The sequence below is a fragment of the Dunckerocampus dactyliophorus genome, chromosome 3, assembly GCF_027744805.1.
Source record: "Dunckerocampus dactyliophorus isolate RoL2022-P2 chromosome 3, RoL_Ddac_1.1, whole genome shotgun sequence".
NCBI classification, from domain to species: Eukaryota; Metazoa; Chordata; class Actinopteri; order Syngnathiformes; family Syngnathidae; genus Dunckerocampus; species Dunckerocampus dactyliophorus.
The window spans coordinates 37,895,203-37,920,546 of NC_072821.1; the positions used below are offsets into that span (position 1 = coordinate 37,895,203).

At 39.3% G+C, this 25,344-nt stretch overlaps 1 protein-coding gene across 2 annotated transcripts; it reads left to right on the forward strand.

The window, feature by feature from the left end:
- On the forward strand, positions 1 to 24,864 carry adgrg1 (adhesion G protein-coupled receptor G1). 2 transcript variants are annotated; one of them, XM_054770548.1, is made up of 16 exons: positions 1 to 111; positions 241 to 372; positions 10,226 to 10,301; positions 10,370 to 10,629; positions 13,966 to 14,152; positions 14,227 to 14,272; positions 14,492 to 14,603; positions 16,537 to 16,659; positions 16,725 to 16,841; positions 16,942 to 16,984; positions 18,077 to 18,183; positions 19,032 to 19,147; positions 19,238 to 19,497; positions 19,570 to 19,669; positions 21,009 to 21,283; positions 22,423 to 24,864. In XM_054770548.1, exons 3-16 carry the CDS (start codon positions 10,235 to 10,237, stop codon positions 22,572 to 22,574), a joined length of 1,965 nt encoding a protein of 654 aa, XP_054626523.1. In that variant the 5' UTR covers positions 1 to 111; positions 241 to 372; positions 10,226 to 10,234; the 3' UTR covers positions 22,575 to 24,864. The 2 variants fall into 2 exon arrangements, with proteins under 2 accessions (XP_054626523.1, XP_054626522.1); XM_054770547.1 differs by having other exon boundaries at positions 7 to 372.
- The last annotated feature ends 480 nt before the right edge of the window (positions 24,865 to 25,344 follow it).

Genomic DNA, 25,344 nt, shown 5'->3' on the forward strand with positions numbered 1-25,344 from the left:
CATCCACCCGGCGGTTGCCGACCAGAGCGTCACCGGACAAAGGCTCAGTGTGAGCGGGCACTCTCCGACGGACACTCCTCACGCCTTCAATGCTGTAAAAGTTCACTATCGGTATTTTTAAAATAGAGTTTCTAATATAAAAACAGAACAACAGGTGAACGCGACTTGTGTGTGTTTTTTTCTCCTTCCTTCCAATTCCATGCAACCTGCTCCGGCTTGTTTGATGGACTGAATCATCAGCACATTCACGGCGACAGTCTCACCTCTTCGGGCTACTTTTGCTCCCTTTGACGGGACCAGTTTGTGCTTTTTTGGGATATTGTACACATCCTCACGTTTGTGGCGGTCTGCGGGTGTGTAAAAGTGCCCCAGGTAAGACATTTTTGAAAGTATTTATCGTAAACTAATAGCTCCAAACAAGCTAGGCTCTGACGCCAATTTTTGTCTACTTCTAGTGTAGAATTTACGGTAATTTACGTAGATTTTGTGTGGTTTTCTTGTGCTAAACAAGTGAATTGTGTCTCATTGAAGTGACGTTTTCCCCCCAATTTTCACACATTGGGGTTTTTGTTGTTGTTGTTGTTGTAGTTAAATGGATGTGGGTTGATTTTAAAGGTTAAAACATGAAAAGGAGGTACTTGTCTTTCATGTAACAGAAGCCATCTTGTGGTTTTCCGCCCTGTGACACAAAGGGCACAATCAAAGATTGTCACTAAGTGATGCAGGTGGAGACGCACACAAAGATGGTCTTGTATTGGTATCGTTGGTTTCAAACGGCCGCTCCTGCTGGTTTGCTAGTTTGGTCGCTTGCTGTGTTTAACATCATCCAGCTTAGTGTTTTCTTGCCCCCCCCCATTTTTGCTTTAAATCTTCCAAATATTTCAACTTTCTTTTGTGTAAATTTTCTTCTTATGTTCTTTCTTCTTATTCCTCATTATATTTAAAGTTTGTTCTTGTAAAATTGTTAGTATTTTATTGTTAGAATATGATTTATGAGTCTTAATATTTTGACTTTATTCCCATCAAATTACATCCGATATTTCCTTTTTTTTCCTGCTGTCTCTTTTATTTTAATTTTCCAAATATTTCAACTTTCTTCTTGTAATATTATGACTTTATTGCCATAATATTATAACTTCTTCCCCAACCTAATTTCCCCAAAACTACAACTTAGTTTTGTTCCGTTTATTTCTTATAATATTACAACTTTGGAAAAAAGGTATTTTTTCTTTAGTAATATTATAACTTTATTTCCATAATATTGTACTTTTTTCCCCTTACCTAATTTGTAAAAAAAAAGCAACTTTATTTTGTTCTGTTTAATTCCTATAATAGTCCAACTTTGAAATGTGCTACTAAAATGACATAATTTTTCCTCATAACTTTTTTCCCCTTAGAATATGACTTTATTCTTGTAAAATTGGAGCTGATTTTTTCATTTTCAGTTTTTTTTTTGTTTTCCCAAATATTCTCATAATATTACGACTTTAAATAAGTTTTTTAAGTCATAATATTATGAGAATTTAAATATTTGTTCGTTATAATAATTTTTTTTTGCCAAAGTTGTAATATTATAAGAAAAAACTGACCAAAATGAAGTTGTAACTTTTGACAAATTATTTAAGTGAAAAAGGTACAATATTATGGGAATAAAGCCTGAATATTACGAGAAGAAAATTGACAAAAAATTGAAATATTTGGAAAATAATAATAAAAAAACAACAACTACAAAAGGGGAAAAATCTGCTGTAATTTTATGGGAATAAAGTCAAAATATTAAGAGAAAAAAGTCATTCTAATGAGAACAAAATTAGCAATTTTACGAGAATGAACTTGTAATATTATGAGAAAATATGATGTCGTTTTAGTAGCATAGAGTTGAAATATTAAAGAAAAAATTATTTTTGTAGAAACAAACAAAACAAACTAAAGTTGTAACTTTTCAGAACTTACTGTAGGTAAAGGCAAAATGTATAATATTATAGGAATAAAGTCTTTATGAGAAGATTATTTGTAAGATGAAAAAAAACAACAGCAAAAATGGGAAAAATCCGTTGGATTTTTAGGAGAATAAAGTCAAAATATTAAGAGGAAAAAGTCACAATTTTATGAGAATAAACAAGTACTGTTAAGAGCAAAAATAATGTCATTTTAGTAGAATTTTTTTTTCTATGCTACTAAAATAATATAACATAATATTCCAAGTTTATTCATGTAAAATTGCAACTTTTTCTGATAGAATGTGACTTCTTTTCTCTTCATGTTTTCATGACTTTATTCTCGTAAAATTACAGCTGATTTTTTTTTCCCATTTTTGCTGTTTTTTTGTTTTGTTTTTTTAATGAAATTATATTTTGAGCATGTATCGTGGGCCAATAATTAAAAAAAAAAAAAACATGATTGGGGATTATTGCATGATTTTAGCTGTTTGAAAAAGTCCCAGACAGACAAAATTCAATCTTTTGCTGTTTGTTCCCCATAAACAACATGAAGTGACATGCAAGTGCTGCTGTTGGCTGTGTGCTTGGTGAATGATGTGCGCTTTTTGTCGCCGTTTCCCCTTTTCCAAGTCGCATTTAGGCACTTTTACCTTGTGAAGTGCAAATGTAACCCGCCCTGTTTCACACCGCCCGCACCAGGGCTCGAACACAGGTGTACCAACGTATACAGTACTCGCACAGCCTCACAGGCTGGCATCCGTTACACAAACATTTGCTGTGGGTGTGGGCCTCCCCGCCCTAAGTGTTGACTTAATTCTGCATAATAAGGAATAGAAAGCCCCCCGGGTGGCAAATCGAACCGCCTGACCCTCACCTTGGATCACACCAAAAGGGTGGGGGGGGTGATCATAACATGCTGGCCTTTTTGCTGGCCGTGTGTGTTGTCTTATTGATTTATTCCCAGCCGTGAAGGAAACGTTACTAGCATTCCACCTGCTCCTCCAATTTCCTTACATCAAGGAACAGATAACTGTCTCACACACACACGCACACACACACACACACACGCAGATGCACATGCTGGCAGCATCTCCATGGTGACAGCAAGAATGCGTAGCCCAGGGAGCATTCCAAGCCATCTTTTCTGGGGGTCGTCCACTTCAACTTGAGCTTTATGTCTGTGCTCGTACCTGCTGCAGCACATTTCACTTCCTACGAACTCTTTCAAGCGTGTAAGCCCCCCCCCCTCCAGAGGATCTGCTCAGGATATGGCTGCGAGCTGGCATTTCCACGACGCAAGTACTGTAGTCCGGAGCTGTAAATCTACACACGTGGGGGGGAAGCCACAGTGTGCTTGTTGTATCATGCGAGGGAAACAAACCCCACATCTTATCTTGCACAGCGGCGCTGGCAGCTGCGCACGACATTGTTGCACAGTGCACATACCTCACGGCGGGACCTTGTGCAAGCGATAAAAGAAGTTCCCAGACGGCGTAACGCTCTCTGTGGCCTTTTGTTTTTGCACAAAATGCATGTCATTTCATGACTAACTGTATGTCGTCTCATTGTGGGTAAAAGCTTGTCGCTGCCAAGAGTCTAGATAACAACCAGAAATAAATGGCAAGCATCTAATGAAAATAGAAATGATCTGTTCCAGGGTCAAACTGTGGCCTTCCATCATAAATCCTTTATCAAGCCTACAGCTCATGTTTTGACTTAACGTTCTCATACGTGTCTCATACGCGTGTAGAGAAGGGAATTAACCTCAAATAAAGTAAACCTACTCTCACCTGCTATCTAACATTCTTTAACCGCTGTGTATTCAAAGTTAAAAACAAGAAATTGTGTCCCTGCTGTTTATTCTCTGTACAACTATATGAGATAAAACTAAATAAAAGTAAAGTAAAACTACTCACACCTGCTATCTAACATTGTTTGCTGCCACGCAAGTGTAAAAATTAAGTTTAACCGCTGTGTATTCAAAGTTAAAAACAATAAATTGTGTCCCTGCCATTTATTCTCTGTGTAACTGTATGATAAAACTTAATAAAAACAAAGTAAAACTACTACTAAGAAGTTAAATGCTTTGTTGTCAGAGTTTTAAAAAATAAGAATACATTGTGGATTTGCTGGTAACCTTTATTAAACTCTAAATAAAGGCAGTGAAAAGCCAATAAAGTGATTACTTGCCATATGCAGTCAATAAAAGTAAAGTAAAACTACTCACGCGTGCTATGTAACGTTGTTTGTTGCCATAATGGTGTAAAAAGGAGCCACCCAGTGTATGGTAAAAGGTAAAAACAATACATTGTGCATCTTCCATTTAACCGTTGCATAGCCGTACCATAAAACTAATTAACTCATTCAATACCAAAGACGTATTTATATGTGTTTTGTGTTTTTTTTGCGCGAGAGGCAAAAAGAGGTGATGACGCTATACAGTAGTTGTTTAGATATTTCAGCTTTCACAAAAGCAAAAATATTTGTGTCAAAGTGAAAGTTATGCTTGAAATGTATCTTTTCACAAAACGCTGTTTTTTTCCCCTGTTTTAGTTTGGAACTGATATTTTTCTGAAACTTACCTATGTTCTACTGCTGATTACTAAAGAACAGAAAAAGGTAGAAACAAACTGATGAAAGACGGGAGTCTAATGTTTCTTTTGGTAGGTTCCATGTTTCTATAGCCATAGAACACAACATCCTGTGTGCCTTGAAAGATCAGCCAAATTTGTCTAAAATGGTCAGCATTAAAGGAGTTGACTTTTGAAAAAAATCCTGGGATTGAATGAGTTAAAAGCTATTTAATGTCGTAGACTGCCATAAAAATGTAAACACAAGTTAGCAGCTGTGTATTGTAGGTCAAAAACAATACATTTTGCACCTGCCATTTAACCTCCTGTGTAACTGTGTGATGAAACTAAATAAAAGTAAAGTAAAACTACTCACACATGCTACTGTATTTAATGTTGTTTACTGCCATAAAAGTGTAAAAGGGAGTTAGCTGCTGTGTATTCCAAATTAAAAACAATATATTTTGTGCTTGTCTGTATGTTCAAACTTTGTACAAATGTATGATCCAACTAAATAAAAGTAACGTACAACTACTCACACATGCTATCTAACCTTGTATACTGTCAGAAAGTGTAAAAGCAAGTGACCCATTGTATGTTAAAAGTTAAAAACAATACATTGCGCACCTGCCATTTAACCCCTATTACTGTACGATAAAGCTAAATAAAATTAATGTAAAAGTACTCCCAATTGCTATTTAATGTTGTTTACTGCCATACTGGTGTAAAAAGGAGTTACTCGTTGTATATTAATAGTTAAAAGCACTAAATTGTGCACTTGCCATTTAACACCTGCGTTAACTGTATGATCAAACGAAATAAAAGCAAAGTAAAACTGCTCACACACGCTATTTAGCGTCTTTACTGCCTTAAAAGTGTAAAAACAAGTTAGCCGCTGTATATTAAAAGTTTCAACCATGAAATTGACCCTTGATGAATGTGAGAGGTGGCTGGGTGTAGGCGGGAGGTGAGTGCTATGAAATTCCAAGTTAGGCTCTATGGTTATCATCACACTTTTCCTCTTTGCTCTCACTGCTACGCTTTCAGAAAAAGCAAAATACATTGAAAAGTTGATTTCTTTTTTAGCTGCAGAAGCATCGTGGTTTGCAGACAATGTACTTGTATACTTCGGGTAAGTAGCACCGTTTTTCTTTGCATTGTTGTCAGCTCCATGTTGTGAGTGCGTGTGTGTGTGCGCCCGTGTGTCTTTTCACTCCGGCCTTAAACAGTCAGAAGCTCCCGCTGACCTTTAACCCTCATTGACGCGAGCTGTCAGCGCAACGAGACAACAAAGAGCTGCTATTGTCTCCGGATCCGCTACTACGGGGACATTCCCTGCTCGTGTGCAGTCACGCTGAAAGGACGGACCGAGCCGTGACGGGAGCGTCCCTCGCCACGCGTGCGCGCCTGATTTGCTCCGTGCGAGCCGCAACTCATTTGCGCAGGAAGCCGAGGCCCGAGTGATTCCATGAGGAAATTCTCAGGCGATGACTTGAGTGGAAAGCAACACACTGTTGTTGTATTTTCCGTGAGGCTGGAACAAACTCCTCTCAAGGCAAGCACGGTATTTTCGCCAGTCACAGTTGTGATGTCCCACTCTTTTGTGTGGCTGTGAATGCACCAGGCGTCTTCCAGCTACGTTTGCTGACGACGTTGAAGCACAAACGTGGCTCGTGGATTGCAAATGGACAACTTCCGATATGTGAATTACGCCAGCATTGGGGCGATCTCCTCCTCCTGTGAGGGGCAGAGACGATGAAGGGCAGACGTGCATGCCGAGACGCCCAAGGCTATTTCAATGAGGTGATAAGCATGTGGAGGACTTGTTCTGGAGACAAAGAGGCATTCAGCCTCGAGCAGTCATTGATGTGTATGAGTATGAGTGAAACCAAATAGAATAATGGACACGAGACATTTTAGGAGCACAATAACAAAGCATATTTGGATGACACCCGGGCACAGGGGCGTCCAAACTTTTTCAACTTTCTTCTCGTAGTTTGAATATTCTGATAATATTCCCATATTTTCACTTTACTCTCAGAATATTTTCATTTTTTCCCAAGCCCAATTTTCTTGATTGTCATTATATTACAATTTTTGAACTTTTTTTTAATATTCAACTTTATGCTTTTAAATGTACACTTTTTTCCTAATAATATTGCGACTTTTTTCTCATCAGATTGCAACTTTTTTTCTCGTAATATTATGACGTTATGCTTGTAAATTTACTGTTTCTTTTTCCATTTTTGCTGTTTTATTTTGTTATCTTGGTGGTTTTAAATTATTTTTTGGAATATGCTGAGGGCCAGAAATTACTATTAATATAATAATAATAATAATAATTCTTATTATTATTGTTGTTACTGCTCCATCATTTTTGCTGTCTTATCGATTGTTCTTGTTTTTTTTGTTGTTGTTGTTTTTTTAGAATGTTTTGAGTGCCACAGGCCACCAATTTTTTTTTCAATTTTTGTTGTTTTTTTCAAATTTATTGTTCTATTTTTGTATTACATTTTTTGTAGAATGTGCTGAGGTCCAACTTGAAGAAATCCCGTGGCTCACCAAATCACTGCTCTCTTTCCATTTTGCTGTGGTTTTTACTCACTTATCTTTTTTTTATTATATAGAATTTTTTTTTTAGAATGTGCTGAGAGGCAATATAAAAAATGGCAGAGACCACCAAATTACTGCTCTTTTTTTCCATTTATGATGTTTCATTAATTTGTCTTTTTTTTAAAGGTTTTTATTTATTTATTTATTTATTTATTTTACAATGTGATGATGGCAAAAAAATGCCCTTGGTCACCAAATTACTGTTTTTTTTTTTCAATTTTTGCTGTTTTATAAATGTTTCATGTTTTTTTAATGAATTATTTTTCCCTGAGTGTGCAAAGGGCCAATAAAACAAGCCATGGCTCACCTGATTACTGCTCTTTTTTCCAGTGTTGCTGTTGTTTAATTATTTTTAAACAACTTTGATGTATTATTGTTTTTTTGTTGTTATTTTACAATTTAATAGCAGAATCACTGCTACCAAATCACTGATCCCCACCCCCCGTTGTTGATGTATTATTCATTTTTTCCTGTTTTTATTTGATTTCATTTCATTATAATCATATGCACACCATGGGCCGCACCTTGGACCATCCGCCGCCGCCCCTCCCCCCCGTTTTGCCGTCAATGACTTACTTGTTCAATCAGTCATCTTACAAATCCACCCGTCCACTCGCTGCCCTCAGTGTTCCCTGTGTATGCATGGAGATGGAGATGATGGTGATGATGATGTGACTCATACGCCAGGATGATGATGACGCGGGGGTGCCAAGGGCATGAAAAGCAAGTTACTGGCAAAGCTCGTTCATAGCAGGCGTGGGGGCCACAGACACCTGCGTGTGCTGTGGTTATGTGGCCATGCTGCGCTGTTTCAGAATGACTGCTGCCAGACTTTCTGTCACAGAGCTGAGAAAACGTGTGTGTGTGTGTGTGTGTGTGTGTGTTTGTTTTTTGTTGTCCTCTGACACACACCCTTCTCCCTGTGTAGTGTGTGTGTGTCAGTAGTGCTGATTGCGTGCAGAAGAAGAGTGTTGTGTTGTATCTGCCGGTGCCACTCCTGTACGTGCGTCCTGGCCATCAATACGCCGCCTACGGTCGGGCTCACGGAGGAGGATTTCGTCACAGAATGAAGTGTTGTGTGACGGCTGGCGAGTGTGCGTGGATCCCTAATGAGCTCCACAAAGCAGGCGTGTCACTTCAGCGTCGCTTTGTTTGCTGGCCTGCGGCCACAAGCGCCGTGCGAACACCTCAGGCAGGATTTGTTGTTTTTTTTTTTTTTTTCATATAGTTCAACATTTTTCTTAAATCTTGGGACATTTTCCACTTGTAATATTCTGACTTTATTCCCATTATTTTTTAACTAATTTTCCAAAAATGACAACTTTGTTTTGTTTTCTTTCTCATAATATTACAATTTCAAAAATAATTTTTTTTTTCTTTAATATTTCAACTTTATGCTACTAAAATGACATTATTTTTCCTCCTAATATTACGAGTTTATTCACGTAAAATTGTGACTTTTTATTCGTAATATTTTGACTTGATTCTCATGAAATTGCCGCTGCTTTTTTCCATTTTCTCTTGTATTTTCTTCTGGTAATATTATGACTTTATTACTGTGATATTTCTGACCTTATTCCCATAATATTAGTACTTTCCCCCAACCTATCCTTACAAAAAATTGTTTGTTTCTTAAAATATTACAACTTTTAAAAATGTTTCCAAAAATGACAACTTTGTTTTTGCTTGTCATAATATTGCAACCTTGAATCAATGATGTTTTTATTCTTTAATATTTCAAGTAAAGCAGCTTTAACGTCATGTGAGCGTTCTTAGACAGACGGCCACACTGGCTCGCGGTTCATCGAGTCACACGCAAAATGTCAAAGTGGAATGCAGTGAGTCAGCGTGTGAGACAGGAAGTGGTGAATCCACACTCAGACGGGTTGACCACGCACACCTGACGCTGGAAAACCCGCTGGCAGCGGGTGATAAACACGACTATTGCAGCCGTAACCTACGCCGAGCTAAATCAAACGTGACGCTGAACTTCCTGCCCCCTGTGTTTAGCATGCTAACGTGCGTTTGCTAGCATGCTAATATTAGCATAGTAGCATTTTCAGCCGTTTTCATGGGTAAACACTTATATGAACACTTAGCACTATCATGCTCGGTGCTAGCATGTTAACATTAGCATGTTAGCGTTTCCAGCATGCTAATGCTTTTTTAGCCATTATTATTGGTAGACACTTATATGAACACTTACACTGTCATGGTAGGTCTTAGCATGCTAACGTTAGCATAGTAGCATTTTTAGCCATTTCAAAGGTAGGTAGACACTCTTATGCACTCTTATGCTAGGTGTTAGCATATTAACTTTAGCAGGTTAGCATTGCTAGTACGATAACATGAACGATAACGTTCATGAATATGAACTTACCAGACACTTTGCGCTATCATGCTAGGTGTTAGCATAACATTAGCATGTTAACATTTTTTATGCCATTCAAACCCTTCCATTGTATGTTTTCATGGTCAAGGAATCTAAATATGTAAATAAAATAAATGTAGGCCTAATATTTATGGTGGAAATCACGATAAGGGGGGAACTACGGCGCTTGGCGGAGGTCTGCACTCTCCAAGTGCTTTTCTAGTTTATAAGGCCATGAAAAGATTTTCTGTGCTCTGACTAGGAAAATATGCAATTTCTAAATAAGGAATCCTACTTAAGGAATCCTACGCTATCACAATTAACGACGATCAAGGAGGGTCTTGTAGGAGGTCTAGCTAGTTGTGACAGAAGTCCATGTCAGCATCTTCACAGTCTTTGTTGGAATGAATGATATCAAACTGCCAGAGGGTTAAAAAAAAAAAAAAGGGGAAATCGTTGGTGTGTGTGTGTTGAAGTGGAAGACTGTTTCCACTGATAAGAGTGCAGAAGCGTCCCAGTGTGTGTTTGTATTCCTTGATAGCAACATGAAGCTAGGACGGAGTCCTGTGGATAACAGTTGTATCATTAAGAAAACGTTATTGTGTCAAAGCTGTGCAGCGCGCAGATAAGGACATGCTGCTTGAGATATACAGTAGGATGTACTGTATGCTAGCTGCTGTGGTATTTTGCTGAAATCATGCTTGAAGAGTTGTTCTTCTTTTGCGTTGCAGGTGACAAAGATGGAAGCCCCACTTGCAGGGCGTCTGCGGGCTGTGTTTACTATCTTCATCATCCTCCGCTCCACAGGTAAGATCACCCCGCGGGAGCTAGTAGTCACGTTCGGATACGCATCATACCGTTTCATCATCCACTAGCTTCAAGCGACCGGGACCTGAACTTCTGCGGGACCTGGCGCCACGGCAAACACCCGCTGAGCCTGAGGTTCAACATCACCCCCGGCTGCGACGGCGTCTCCATATCGGCCGACGAGAGGTCTCTGGCCGTCCACGGGCACATGGCGGCTCAGTGCAGACGCTCCGGTGTGCATCAACTCAGTCAGGAGGCGTTCGACACCCGAGAGGAGAGTCGCTTCTGCCTGCACTGGGAGCCGCTGCAGGACCAGCTGAAGCTGCAGGTACAGTCGATGAAGACACCATGACGGGACAGCTCCCACTTCTTCTTCTCTCCTTTGTCATGGTGGCTTGCATAACACTTACTTTCTTAGTCCATTCATCCAGCAACCAGCTAGGCCTGAAACTGAAACATGAAAGGTTATATAGATACTCTATTTATATATGAAGAAGAAAAAAGTGCAACTCCGCTTTGTCGTATCGGTGAAGTGAACAAGCCTGTTATCAGCATCGGTGTCTCTTTGCTCTTTTTTTCACATTTTTGCTGTTTTTTTTTTTAATTTTCAAAATACTTCTGCTTCCTTCATAAATATTCTTTGTCAACTTTTTTTTTCGCAATATTTAGTCTTTATTCCTATAATATTAGAACTTTTTCCTCAATCCAAATTTACCAAAAATGGCAACTTTGTTTTGTTTTGCTTGTTTATCCTAATATTAGAAATGAAAACCAAATAATAACATGTTTTCTAGTATTGAAGAGAGTATTTCAACTCTATGCAACTAAAATGATATTTTTCCTTATAATATTACACGTTTATTTTTGAAAAATGGGACTTTTTTTCTCTTCATATTTTGACTTAATTTTTGTAAAATTACGGCTATTTTTTCCCCATTTTTACTGTTTCTTCCCCCCCAACTACATTCAGCTACGTTATTGCTGGCATCCGCACTCAAAACATGAATAGTAAGTCCGCGATGGCTCAAACTGAAGCGGCGTCATGAGAGCTTGTTGAGCGCCGCACGCATTCTAAGCTCATGAAAACATCTTCAGCATCTTTGAAGCGCTGCTTAGCCAATCAGCAGCAGCCGTCCCGGTCCTCTCAGTTGCCAAGCCACTGAAAGATGAGCTCCAGCGTGTTTCCAGTCGGGACTCGTTGGTGTGGAATCGCATGCAAGTGAAATTGGTGTAGGGGTGTTGGTGCGCCTTAATGGGGGTACCTGCGTTTTAAAGTCACGGTTCAGGATGGACATACAAAACAAATAACTGCTGGGCTTTTAAAAGGAAATCTAACAAATGGAGTTCCCTTCCATGCCGGACTAACGGAGATTGAAAAATATCATCTGAGCCGGAATGTCGAAAATGTCGAGCACGTTTCTCCCCAAGAAGAAACAATTTAAGGTGAGCTGCCTTTTGTAGAAACACAAAAAAGGCAGCGGCAATAACCGAAGCACCACCGAGGCTCCCAGCTAACTTGGTGACATTCAAATGAATGAGGGGCCCAACTTGTGCTAACTTTACCAGCCTGGGGAACCTCACTCCATTCACCGTCACCTAACCTGTGCCCACTGTGGTCCCACACCAAACTGGACTCTTTGCTGGGCTTTCAGAGTCCAAGTTCATCTCGGCTTTGCGATGAACAGCAGCCGACCAAGCAGATGATTCACATCAACTTCACTCTTTGCTCTTTTTTACCCATTCTTGCTGCTTTGGGTTTTTTCTTTTCATTTCCCAAATATTTCAACTCATCAAAACATCATTTCCCCCCCAAAAAGTACAACTTTATTTTGTTTTTAGTGTTTCTCGTAATATTACAACCTTTAAAAAATATATTTTTCCTTTAATATTTGAAGTCTATTCTACCAAAATATCATATTTACTCAGAATATGACTAGTTTATTCTCCTAAAATTGCACCTTTTTTTCTTAACATTTGGAGTTTATTCTCGCTATTTTTTTTTTCATTTTTTTCCATTCTTGTAATTATGACTTATTCCCATAATACTTTGACTTTATTCTTGTATTATGCTTTTCCTGCAACTTAATTTCCCAAAAAGTGACAAATATATTTTTCCCGATTTTTGCTGTTTTTTGGGGGTGGTTTTTTTTTTCAAATTTTCCAAATATTTTAGCTTTCTTCTTAAATAATCTTTGTCAAAACATTTTATTTCTGTAAATTATTCTTATATTCATCTTTTTCACAACCTCATTTCCCAAAAATGTCAACTTTATCCATTGTTTTGTTGGTTTCTAGACGTTTTTTTTTCATGAACTCATTCAATCCCATTTTAGACAATTTTGACATGGAATATAACATAAATATAAACATGGAACCCACAAAAAGAAAGACGAGACTCCCATCTTTCTTTCGAAACAAAAAGTTTGTTTTTACCTTTTTGTGTTCTTTAGTAATCATAACATAGGTAAGTTTCAGGAAAATATCAGTTCCCAACTAAAAAAGGGAGAAAAGTAATCACTTTGACACAAATATTTTTTGCTGTTTTTGGCAGCTCAAATATCTACACAACTGCACCACAACATAAACAACACAGACATCCAAATAAAATAATTTACAAATACTGTATCACACCGTCAACTATTCACACTTTTCACATTTAGAACTAAAGTGCGTGCGTGCACGTGCATTATAATTTCCCTACAATGCGTAACCTCCTGCGCGCTACACTCCTCCACACTCTCCCACTTCCTCCTCGCTGTCGAGTGTGTTTTTCCATGCCGAGCTCTCGTCAAATGCACTTCTGCCACCTTGTGGCCATTTTTATGGCTTAAAACTGCTCTAGCGGTGGCATCTTTTCGCGCGCACTTGCGTCACATCACCTCTTTTTGACTCAAAATATGTAAAAGACGTCTTTGGTATCGGATGAGTTAAATTATTTTTGTCAAAACATACTTTTTTTTTTTGTAAATATTCATCTTTTTTTGCAGCCTATTTTGCCCAAAATGACAATTTTCTTCTTTAATATTTCAACTTTATGCTGCTAATATGACATCATTTGAGAACTTTTCTGTTCATATTTTGACTTTAGTCTTGTAAGATTACTGCTGATTTTTCTGTTTTTGCTGTTTTATGTTCAATTATGTTTTTAGAATGTGTCGTAGACGCCACGGGGCCGCACATTGGACAGCCCTGTGTTAGATGAACATAGGAAAACACATATAAGAGGGCTGGGCTTGCTCTGCTCCTCCGGTGGATGGCAGACTCGCATGCTTTGACGCCTGAGTCTATTTGAATCAGATGATAAGCATGTGGAGACAAGCTAGGCCTCTAGGCTCTAAGTCACTGTGATGTCAATGTGCAGAAATAAATAGTGCATCATTATAACTAACTTCAGTTCAATCAAACATATTAACAATTCATACCACATAGTTATTTAGCGTTACAGAACACAGCAGCAACAGAACCAATGTTGTCATGGGTGTAACACATTCACGCACATTTTACAGCACGTGCAGAGGTAGATAAAGCTGACTACTCGTGATACTTCAGATGCCCCTGCAACCATCGAGTGGATTTCAAATTTTAAAAATATGACATCGGGAGGTCGCCTACAGCCACAGCTGCTAATGTCACTGTTATTTGTACCGACTGTGTTGTTGCTCAGGTGGGAGGGAAGACCTTCCCTCTCTGCTGGCCCACCGGCATGCCGGAGTCCTGCTGCACGTACCTGTCCCACGGCTCCAACGCACCCGAGACCGCCTACGGCGTCGCCCACGGGACCATCGGGGATGACATCATCACGCACAAAACGCTGGCTGCCTACAGTTTCGCCGGAAGCTCGGTCCAGTGCGGTGGGAGACGCCTCCAACCTTCTCATGTTGCGTTATTCCAGTCTGATCGCCCGTTTTTTGTTTCCTTTTCATAGCAACCTTCTGTCCTGGGGGGAGCCGCGGATCCGCTCAAGTCAACGTGTAATTTCCTTTTTAATTTGCTTTCCTTCACGTTGACACAACAGTGGCACATGCTTGGCTTTAAGAGCTGTGCCTGGCAAAAATAGCAACACGAGACGCTAAATTTCACCCACAAAATAATAAGAGATGGAGGAAATCACTGTTTGCAGCCTAAATGACAGCGCTGTGTGTGCGTGTGTGTGCGTGTGTGTGTGTGCGCGCGTGCGTGCGTGTGTGTAGGACCGACCCGGCTGCGATGGGTTCTGTTGGGAATGCGGGGGCTCCCTGTGCGGCCCTCAGCTCTGAGGTGGAGATGGAGGAGGACTTTGGCGGTGCGGACATCAGCTCGCCTGTGAGTTAATCTGTCGTGCGTGTGACGCATCGACTGCTTTTTAAGTCAGCAGCCCTGATGAGAAAATGCAAAAAAGGCAGAGCATGAGCTCACTGCCCTCTCGTGGCCTGAGTAGGTATGACATGGCCTCTGTGCTTCAGTGGGGGCCTCCCACCTGCTCGTTAAAATGATCAACAGGGGCTTTGTTCTAAAAGTGGACGAAAAGCAGGGTTTTATTGAGTCACTGGTATCTGCATGCAGCCTTAAGTGGCACGTAGACCACAGCAGGCTTCCACTCTGCTATTTTAGGTGGAAACGTTTTCATGTTCTCAACACGGCGCTTCCAATCCAGAGAATGTTCCCCCAATGTGTAAATAAGCAAGGAGAGAGTCAATGTGCTTTTATGTACGTGACAATTCATTAATACTGTCATCTTCATATTTGGATTTTTTACATTTGAATATTTTAACATTTTTATTCTACAAGGCATATAATTAATTAAACATGTCAAGTACATATTTGGATAGTTTAAAATATTTTTTTTACTTTTATTGTGTTCCACAATAATCAATAAAGTCATCTTCCTAATTCGATATTTTTGAAATATTTAGTTGTATTTTGTATTGTGTTCTCCAATTTGGTTATTTAATGTAATATTGATTGATTTATTTATTGAAATGATTGTTTTACCATACAGTGTGTTTATTCTATTCATGAATGTCATGAATTTGTCAAGTATTTACAATAGTTACCTTCACCAAGTGATGACATTGTCAGGAATTGTGAGAAATGGGATATGGAAGAACTGATTGAATTTCGGGGCTGATCCAGGTCACCGTCTGGATCCAGGAGTTTTTTCAAGGATTCTTTAAGATTGCGAGATAGGACCATTTTCAGCATTTGTGCGTACAGTATATAAATGGTCAGAGCACTTGTTTGGGACATTTAGCCTTCGCGATACGTTGCACTATCATGCTAACGTTAGCATGTTAACATGGCTAGCATGCAGACATTAGCAAACTAAGATTCAGCACTTTTAGCCATTTTTATGGGTATTTTCATACTAGGCGTTAACATGGTAGCAAAGCTAACATGCTAACATTAGCATACTAGCATTTTTTTGCAATTTTGAAGGGTAGACGCATACAGTGTAACATTAGCATGTTAGCATTGCAAGCATGCTACATTAGCATATTAGTATTTTTAGCCATTTTCATAGGTAGACACTATTATGGTAGGTGTTTGCATGCGTTAATGTTAGGTATACAATTATTTTTTGTAATTTTCATGAATATGAACTTAAGCAGACACTTACCGCTATCATGCTAGGTGTTAACATGTTAGCATTCATTCAAACCTTCCATGATATGTTTTCATGGTCAAGGAATCTAAATATGTAGATAAAATAAATATACCACTAACATTTATGGTGTAAATCACAGTATGTGGGGAACGATAGCGACTAGCGGAGGTCTGCGCTCTCTTTTGCTTTTGCTTTTATAGTTTGATATATTACTATTATATACTACAATTTGGTTAGTTAATGTCTTTCTATTTGGATTTTTTTTTTATTAAACAATTCATTAAAAATGTCAACTTCATATTTGGATATTTTCAAAATATGTGGATATATTCCTATTATATTGTACTATTTGGTTGGTTAATAATGTGTAAGTTATCATATGATATAGTAATGTTTAAGTTCATAATCCTCATATTTGAATTTCATCCAAGTATTTGGACGTATTTCTGTTGTGTTCTAGAATCAGTTGAATGCCATGTTCATCTTTGCATTTTTTTTATGTTTGACATATTTCTATTGTATTTTAAAATTAGTTTTAATGAATTTTGATTTTTTTTTATAACAATAATTAATCTTTTATCAATATTTTTGTTGTATATTTGTCCTTTTTTTGTTATTGTACTTCATAAAATGTTGTATATTATTTTCCAGCTGGCGGAAGGCGAGCCCCCGGAGCTGGTGACCTCCATCCACCTCCCCCCGGCCTTGAAGCAGGCCGCAAAAACCAACAGCAAAGTCGTCTACACCTTCTTCAAAAACAACTCTCTGTTCCAGGTGGGCCCCACACGAGGAGTCCCACTCGACGCCTTTCTTAACACGTACCGATTCTTGCATTTCAGGAGGGCCTCGAGGAGGCGAGGATCCTGGACGACGTGGTGGAAATCTCCATCGGCAACGAGGTCATCAGGGACCTGCCCGAGCCAATCAGGATTGGCTTCCATCATCACGTCGTCCCTGTAAGTTCATTGTTGAGGTGCAGAATAACAGACGTGTTATATTTGGTAGCGCTTTAGTCACAACACAAACCGTGCTCGTTCTTTCCCGTCTCCTTTCCAGAAAACACATTCACGGACGTGTGTCTCGTGGGACGCCAGGAGAGGTCTGACAATCTTTCTTACTCCACACGCCTGCATGCTCCGTTTCTCTCATGTAGTCACTAATAGTATTACTAATGATTCATTCTTCATTAACTGTCATGACGTAATAATAAGAGATTCACTATAAGAGAAGTGCCCGATGTTTCTAATATATGCTGTATAGTTGGACTTCATGTAGTATTTTCTACAGTATCATTTATTCAGGATATTTTTCAATAAGCTATTATCATGTATGTTCTATAAAGTTCTTCGACAGTATAACATCATTACCAAATGAACATAATGGCCTTTTAAGCTTGCCTATTTAATTGTTTCTTTTACCAAATGTATTTCAAGTATGTTTGATGTGTATTGTTTGACATTATGTTGTGTTTTCTAAAATATCCTCTTTATTTAGGATATTTTTCAAGCTAGTGTGTTGTATCTTTCTGTAACATATTGACCAAATTAGCACGTTCTTTTAACCTCACCTGTTCGTGAGGGCTTTTTCTTAGAAGATGTATTTACAGTCGTTTTTCTCATGTAAAGATATGTTTTATTTTATATTTAAGTGTATTTTGTGAAACCTTATGAACATGAAAATGAACATAATGGTGTTTTAATGCTGCCTACTGGATGCGTGTGTGTTTTCATCTATTTACAGTATTTCTTTAGAAGAAAAGGGCCAGCCAGATATTCTCTATCCATTATTTCACATTACATTGGATTTTGTTAAATATTTTTATTGATATAATTTCCATATTTGATTTCTATATTTTTGCATTAAATATTTTATGATATCTACAGTATGTTTGTAAAATAAAAGGTGAAAGCTATTATGTTCTATTTTCTATGCATGCTGTATATCAGCCTACTGTTAAATATGATTTCTATTTATTTGATGCCACACATTCCTCATTCTAATACACGATAGGAATGATACTGTATTTAAGTGTCATTCACCCAATCAATGAATGAATGAATGAATGAAATGTATTTAGGATTCTGTAGGCAGTATTTGCATGTTTTCTGTATCTCATGACTGTGTGTGTGTGTGTGTGTGTGTGTGTGTGTGTGTGTGTGTGCGTGTGTGTGTTGCGATATTGTGAGCGTAGATCCGATGAAGGTGAAGTGGTCGGTGGCGGGATGTAAGACGCAGCAGAGAGGATCCAAACACACGGAGTGTCTGTGTGACCATCTGACCTACTTCACAGTGCTGGTGGTGAGACGTGCTAACACTACACGCACTACACACACTACACACACTACACGTACTACACACACTACACACACTACATGCAGTACACGCACTACACAAACTACACGCACTGCACAAACTACAAACACTACACAAACTACACACACTACACGCACTACACAAACTACACGCACTACACAAACTACACACAGTACACGCACTACACAAACTACACACAGTACACAAACTACACACAGTACACGCACTACACAAACTACACACAGTACACGCACTACACAAACTACACGCACTACACAAACTACACACACTACATGCACTACACAAACTACACGCACTACACAAACTACAAACACTACACACACTACACAATCTACACGCACTACATACTCTACACGCACTACACACACTACACGCACTACACAAACTACACGCACTACACACACTACACGCACTACACGCACTACACGCACTACACAAACTACACGCACTACACACACTACACGCACTACACACACTACACGCACTACACAAACTACACGCACTACACACACTATACGCACTACACAAACTACACGCACTACACACACTACACGCACTACACACACTAGACGCACTACACAAACTACAAACACTAGACACACTACACAATCTACACGCACTACATACTCTACACGCACTACACACACTACACGCACTACACAAACTACACAAACTACACAAACTACACGCACGACACGCACTACACAAACTACACGCACTGCACACACTGTATGTATACGGTACATGCAGTACATAGGTTACATAGAGTATTTTGTATGTTACCATTGTGGTGTGTGTGTGTTCCACACCAGCAAGTGAAGCCTGGCCCGGTGCGCCACCTCCTGGCTTTGACTGCCATCACATCTCTTGGCTGCGCCGTGTCGGTCATCAGCTGCATCGCTCTCATCGTCTTCCTCTGCAGGAGAAGGTTTTCTTTTCTTTTATTTTGTATTTTTACCCCAAAGAAAGAATTCTTCAGCCAGCCTTTTCCTTGCCCCCCCCCCCCCCCCCCCAACAGGCGAGCGAAGGACCCGTCCACACCCATCCACCTGGGCTTGGCCGTGTCCCTCACCTTCCTCAACCTGCTCTTCTTCTTCACGGGGGTCCTGGCGAACGTGGGCGGCCACGATCTGTGCGTCCTGGCGGCGGCGGGCCTCCACTACGCCCTGCTCAGCTCCTTCTCCTGGATGGGGATAGAAGTTTTCCACACCTTCTGGCTGGTCTACGTGGTCTTCAGACCCTCGCCAAACCTCTGTGTGTGGAACCTGCTGGGCTTTGGTGAGCGAGTCAGCTGGCGGGTGCTTTAGAACGAGTGTTTGTTACTAACCAGGCTTGAAAATGGCCTTTCAGTCCTCCCCGCGGTGCCCATCGTGGTCCTGGCTGCGGTAGGAGACGTTTACGGCCTGAGGGAGGTGGCGTCCAGCGAGGACGAAGACGATCCCTTTCTGATGTAAGCATTAGTTGACCGATATCATCACGGCAAACGTCACCTTCATTTCACACGTGGGTGAGGTTGGACAGTTTCTTCTTTGTCTTTCAACACCCGAGTAACTTTTACTCGAGTATATTTCAATTAGGATACTTTTACAATAATATCAATCATAATCATTATTATTATGAATGTTGGTGTTATTAGTTATTTATTGATAGTACAGTTTGTTGATCATGTTTGCAGTATTACATAATAATAAGAATATTGTTGTTATTCTAACAATGACAGCATTGTTAATAATGTTAATATTATGCAGTCATGGCAATCACAACAATATGAAGTAATATGTTAGTAGTAGTAATGTCAATATTACAATTATTATTAACTAAGAAATAAATTCAGAGACATAAAAATAAGAATAATAAGAAGAATGTTATTATTGTTATTTTAATAACCTTATTTTTTGTTATTACATTATTAAGATATACATTAAGATATACATAATAATAATAATGATCTGTATCGTTAATACTATCACCTAATAATTACTATGAGAAGCACAATAATAATAATAATTATCATTATTTGTTAATATTGTATATATTTGTTAAAATTGTCTGAATAATAATAAGAAATATTATTATGAAAATAGTAGATATTATTATTACCATAAATAACAATAAGTATTATTATTATTATTATTATTATTATTGTTGTTGTTGCTATTATTGTTATTCTTAAGCAATAATATAATAATTATATTGTGATATATATATAATATATAGTAATAATAATGGTATCAGTGTTATCATTAATACTATATCTAATAATTTAAAATAATGTTGATGATCATTTTTGTTAATACTATTATGAGAAGCATAGTAATCATCATAATAATAATAATTATTATTATTTCTGTTATTTATAATAATATTAAGTATTATTATCAATCTAATTATTCCTCTAAGTAATAACAGTATTATTAATAATAATAATAATAATCCATACATACTAATAATGACATTTGAATATTATTATTATTTATATTGGTGATAATAGGCTTACATATTATTTACAATATTAACAGCAATAATAATAGACAGGAGAAGCGGTATAGAACATGGATGGATGGATGGATGGATGTGATCATGCTTGTAATAATAATAGCAATATAAATCAACATCAGCATTATTGTTAATAATAATTAGATAATAATCATAATAATTGTCACGCTACACATTACTTATGTGTTTGCTGTCTGGTCACCCAGGGCCAGCATACAAAGCACACATTCAGAGGAACATTTCACCAAAGTTCTTATGAGTGTGCGTGCATGCGTGCGTGTGCGTGTTTGCAGGTGCTGGATGAAGAAGAATGACGCGGCTTTGCTGGCTCACTACTTCACCAACCTCACCTTCCTGGCCATCCTGGTGTCTGCGGGCCTGGTGATGCTCTTCCTGGTCTACAGGGAGATCCGGCCCAGGGACGAGTGGCGGAAGAACCGCGTGGCCTTCTTCAGCATCTGGGGCCTCAGCTGTCTCTACGGGACCACCTGGGGTCTCACCTTCCTGGACTTTGGACCCTTCTCGGACTTTATTCTCTTCCTGTCCTGCATCCTCAACTCTTTCCAAGGTATTTGTCAGCAGATGTTGGTCACATGCCCAGATGTTCTGATCCAAGGTTGTGCTATATTTAGTCAGCGTGCTGTGCAGCAGTCATGAGACAGGCTTGTGTGGTTTGTTGTGTCCATTGTGTCCATGTGGAAGTGGCGACTGCTACTGTACTACGACTACTACTACTACTACTACTACTACCACTACTACTACTGCTACTACTACACGCTACGTACTTCTCTTACGTGCTCTGCTGCATGGTGGCCCGACAGGGCTCTGAAAATGTAGCATTCTTCAATTTAAAGGTCCCTCATTATGCCAGAGGGAACTATTTACAATTTTCACATTTGGGACTGAACTGTGTGTGCGCATGTGTGTGCACGTGTGTGCACGCGTGCGCATGCGTTAAAATGTCCCTACAATGCGTGCACGCTACAGTCCTCCACGTTCTTCCACTTGCTCCTTGCTGTCATGTATGTTTTTTTCCATTCAAATTCACAAGCCAAGCTCTTCTTAAATGCACGTCTGCCACCTTGTGGCCGTTTTTATGGCTTAAAACTGCCCTAAAAGTGCCATCCATTAGTGTTCTGTTGTGTCATCACCTGTTTTTGCCTAAACTGTTATGTATTTTTTGCCTAAATGAAGCATTGTCAAGCATGAAAATGGCTGTAATATAATATAAGGCATTCAAGACGTTATGATGATATGTAGTACTCTACACTGGCCACTAGGTGTCAGTAAAGCTACTGTAATATTGACTGAGACGCGCAAACACCAGACTCACAACAGGTACAATAATCCCTAACACGGGCTACTGATGCGGCTGTACCCCACGCCTAGCTAAAACTCAACTCTGAACCCTCGACATCACTTCCTGTCCAACCCCGCGCTAGGCTCCCTTGGCCTTGGACCACACTTATAGCAACACACAAGTCTTATTTATGTCTTATTTTCTCGTCATGTCTGCTATGCTGTGTAACAGGAGTATAAAGGTGATTATAGGGGTGTTATTTCATATCTAGAGGGCTCGAATCATCTTAAAAAACGTATTTACAAGTTCGTAAACAAGAAATGTCTAAACGAAGTGAAATGCAAATAATAGGCATTCAGTGTTAGCACTTTAGCGTCACATGGCTGTGCTGCGTATCATGTGGTCAGGCTTCCTGCTGATGCTGCGGTTCTGCGTGCTGGACTGGATGCGCAAACACCAGGTGAGGATGAAAGAGTCGCCCGCCAAGGTTCGCCACGTGCCCGCGTCGCCGTCCACCATCAGCCAGGAACCCCTGGAGCCGCTTTGCTCCAGTTCTTGACCCTTCCCGCCTGACCGGCGTCACTCAGGTAAAGCCTTCACGCGGGCCTGGAGCCTGCATGTCTGTCAAGATCTACAACACCTAGACTGGCTCTAGTTGTCCAAGGGAATCTTTTTTTTTTTTAATCAGAGCAAAATGAAGCTTTATTTGCAGACAGTCCCTGCACTGATATTTCCTCTTTGCTGTTTGGACCTCAGCTAATCTTTGGATTTGGGTTGTGTACGGTTTTAGCACTTTAGATTTTCTATGTGTTCATGTCTGGGGAGGGCGTGTTCTATGATGCTGTTTGGATCCGTTGTCTGACAACTTGTCCAAAACGAATTATGTAAATAAATACTACGATCATTATTGGACCGATGTGAGGGAATTATGATATCATACCGATAAATCCGATAACATTAAAAATAGCTCCGATTGTATTATTATTATTGGGGCCACGTTGAAAAATATATTCATATCTGAGATTTGGAGAATAAAGTGGTAAATTTATGAGGAAAAAAGTCGTAAGATTAGGAGAACAAAGTGGTGATATTAGACGTCTTAAGTGTCGGAAGCTTTTGTGTAGAACGTGGCAGCAAAACACAGCATGTAGCGTTTAGATTAGCATGTGGCTAGCTAGCCCTGCTCACTTCCGTCTTCTGCACACTGACCCGCCCACATGCCCAAGACCGGGGGTCATCACATAAGCCCCCCTTTTTCATAGCTGTCTCAGGCAATGCCTGGAGCATAAAGTTAGCAGTTTTTGCTCCTAAATTCACGACTTTATTCTCCGAATGCTGCAGGTTTTTTCTCATAAATGTGTGACTTTATTGTTGCAAATGTACAACTTTACTCTCAAAAGCTCCCATTATTTTAATACTTTAATATGTTGTAACAGGCATCGCCTGAGACAGCTATGAAAGGGGGTGGCCAATATTACAACTTTTTTCCCCATAAATGTATGACTTTATTCTCGTAATTGCACAATTTTTTTCTCGTAAATTTACAACTTTATTCTTGTAAATTTACTTTTTTCCCCCATAAATTTACGTCTTTACTCTCATAAATTTATGATTTTTTTCAAGTAAATTTATGACTTTTTTTCAGAAATGTACGACTTTATTCTCTGAAATTTATGACTTCATTCTCATAAGTGTACGACTTTTACGACTTTTTTCTCGTAAATTTACAATGTTATTCTCGAAATCTCAGATTTTTTTTTTTTTTTCAATGTGGCCCTAACACTCTGTCATAAGCGATAACCGATCATTTTTTAAAAACACGCTCCAATGAGGCGAGATTACCCGTATGTTTTTTTTTTGCACAAACTACACTTAAATGTACATTTTTAAAAAGAAGATGGGAAAAGTTAGCAGTTATCGGTATCACATCGGTCTTGAGAAGCAGAAAGTTATCTGTGTCGGTTTGAAAGAAAAAAAGTACCGTTATTTCCTGATTTAGTGGCAGGATTTTTCACTCAAGTGCAGAGAGCGCTAGGCATTCATCACTTTTCCTGAAATGTTTGCGCTGCACTTTTCCCTCTCCTCATCAACTTCAGCTTTACAGATGCCACCTCGGTGTGGGGTGACGTCTACCACGACACGTGATGGTGTCACATATCATAATAAAGCGGCACCTCCAAACGCCACACTTTGTACAATTTTTGGGATATTATGTTTAGCAGCTTTTACGAAGTTCAGCTTTACAGATGCCACGTTTTGAGCTAATTACCGCCCCCTAGCGGCACCGATCTGAGGTGCAGCATTTATGTAATTGACGGATGCACCCGGCGATTAATTGAATTGGAGCGGAGGCCGGATGTCGGCTCCTCAGGTGTCCCGTGTGATATGTGGCGGTATTTTGGAGGCCCGGCGTTTATTAGAGCGGAGGCCACTATTTGAGGAAATACGCTAAGCACATAAAGAAAGGGACGTTTATGAGGGTGGAATTATTTTTGTTGCATTCGGACGCCCTGACGATTGCGGTCACCGTAACGAGAGCACAACACGTGTCCCAAAAAGGGAACAAAGGCATTTATTTTGAAAGCACAGCTTGTTCCAAAAGGGCGTTTCACATTTCATGTTACGCAACGACGCAGGGCGTTGGAAGTCATCTGATCTGTTTTGGAGAAAAGATACATTTAGCTGGTATCATTTGGCCAACATGGTGTACTTTGGAAGTAGTACTTTGTCACATTATGTGTTTTTGTTTCTTTCCCCGTAAGAGTGAATGTGAATTGTTAGAAACTGTGACATTTGCACTACTTGTGTGTCTTCTGTTGTCGTTCTGCTTGTTGATTGTAAATAAACATCTGGATGAAAAACACACTTTTGTCCGTGTTTCATTGGAGGTGTAAGTCATCATCTGCTCCCGTTAGCCCGCCCCCCTTCCGTGACGGCCAATCAGCTTCTTTCCCCCTTCTGCTCTGCGTCGTGCGTGTGTGTGTGTGCGTGTGTGTGTGTGTGTGTGTGTGTGTGTGTGTGTGTGTTCCATTTGTGTTTTACTTCTCTCGCTTCCAGCGTTAGCATTTCCGTGAGATTGCAAACCTTCTAGGATTTTTAACCCTTAAAATGTACTCCCTCATTTATCCCTGATGACCAAAAACGTCAGCTACCCAAAAACTGCGGTAAAAATATACATATATGTCAGTATTCATTTTATTTTTTAAACAAGTCAATCTTTGAAATTACCGTACTGAAATACACTTATGAAGTATTTGTTAAACTGTGGGAGTTTTAACTTTTTAATAAAAACTAATACTCAAGGATTTGAACCCTTAAAAGGCCAGTTT